General features: G+C 62.7%; 1 protein-coding gene across 1 annotated transcript in view; it reads right to left on the reverse strand.

Moving 5' to 3' along the window:
• Positions 1 to 455, reverse strand: part of LOC103800526 (serine/threonine-protein kinase SBK1-like) — a gene marked incomplete at both ends in the record, with an annotated part of 2,366 nt that extends 1,911 nt beyond the window's left edge. The window contains one exon of the mRNA XM_009072909.1: positions 258 to 455. Within this exon, the coding sequence (XP_009071157.1) occupies positions 258 to 455 (198 nt within the window). The remainder of the gene's footprint in view (positions 1 to 257) is intronic.
• Between the last annotated feature and the right edge of the window lie 44 nt (positions 456 to 499).

Below are 499 nucleotides of genomic sequence, written 5' to 3' on the forward strand. Positions count from 1 at the left end.
TAAACTCCCCCAGATGCCTACCAGGTGTGCTCACATCCCTCTCAGGTATGCCCAGACTCTCCCCAGGTGTGCCTAGGTGCCCCCCAGGTGTACCCTCACTGACCCCCGGTGTGAGGCGGCCACACCGGCCCCATGCCGGGAAACCAGTTGTGCCTAAACTCCCCCAGATGCCTACCAGGTGTGCTCACATCCCTCTCAGGTATGCCCAGACTCTCCCCAGGTGTGCCTAGGTGCCCCCCAGGTGTACCCTCACTGACCCCAGGTGTGAGGAGGCCACACAGGTCCCCTGCAGGTGCGAGTTCCTGGCCGAAGGCAAAGTGTGTGTCTGTCTCAAAGGCCACAGGTAATCCCTGCAGACAGGTGAGCTCTCCCCTCAGGCACAGGTGGATGCAATACTCCCTCAGGAACCTCCACCTGTCAGTCCGCTCCTTCCGCAGCAGCTTCAGCACCACCGGAGCACCTGCAGGGGAGGGACACACCTGGCGGCACCTGGGCACAC

The sequence above is a fragment of the Acanthisitta chloris genome, unplaced genomic scaffold (assembly GCF_000695815.1).
Source record: "Acanthisitta chloris isolate BGI_N310 unplaced genomic scaffold, ASM69581v1 scaffold20440, whole genome shotgun sequence".
NCBI classification, from domain to species: Eukaryota; Metazoa; Chordata; class Aves; order Passeriformes; family Acanthisittidae; genus Acanthisitta; species Acanthisitta chloris.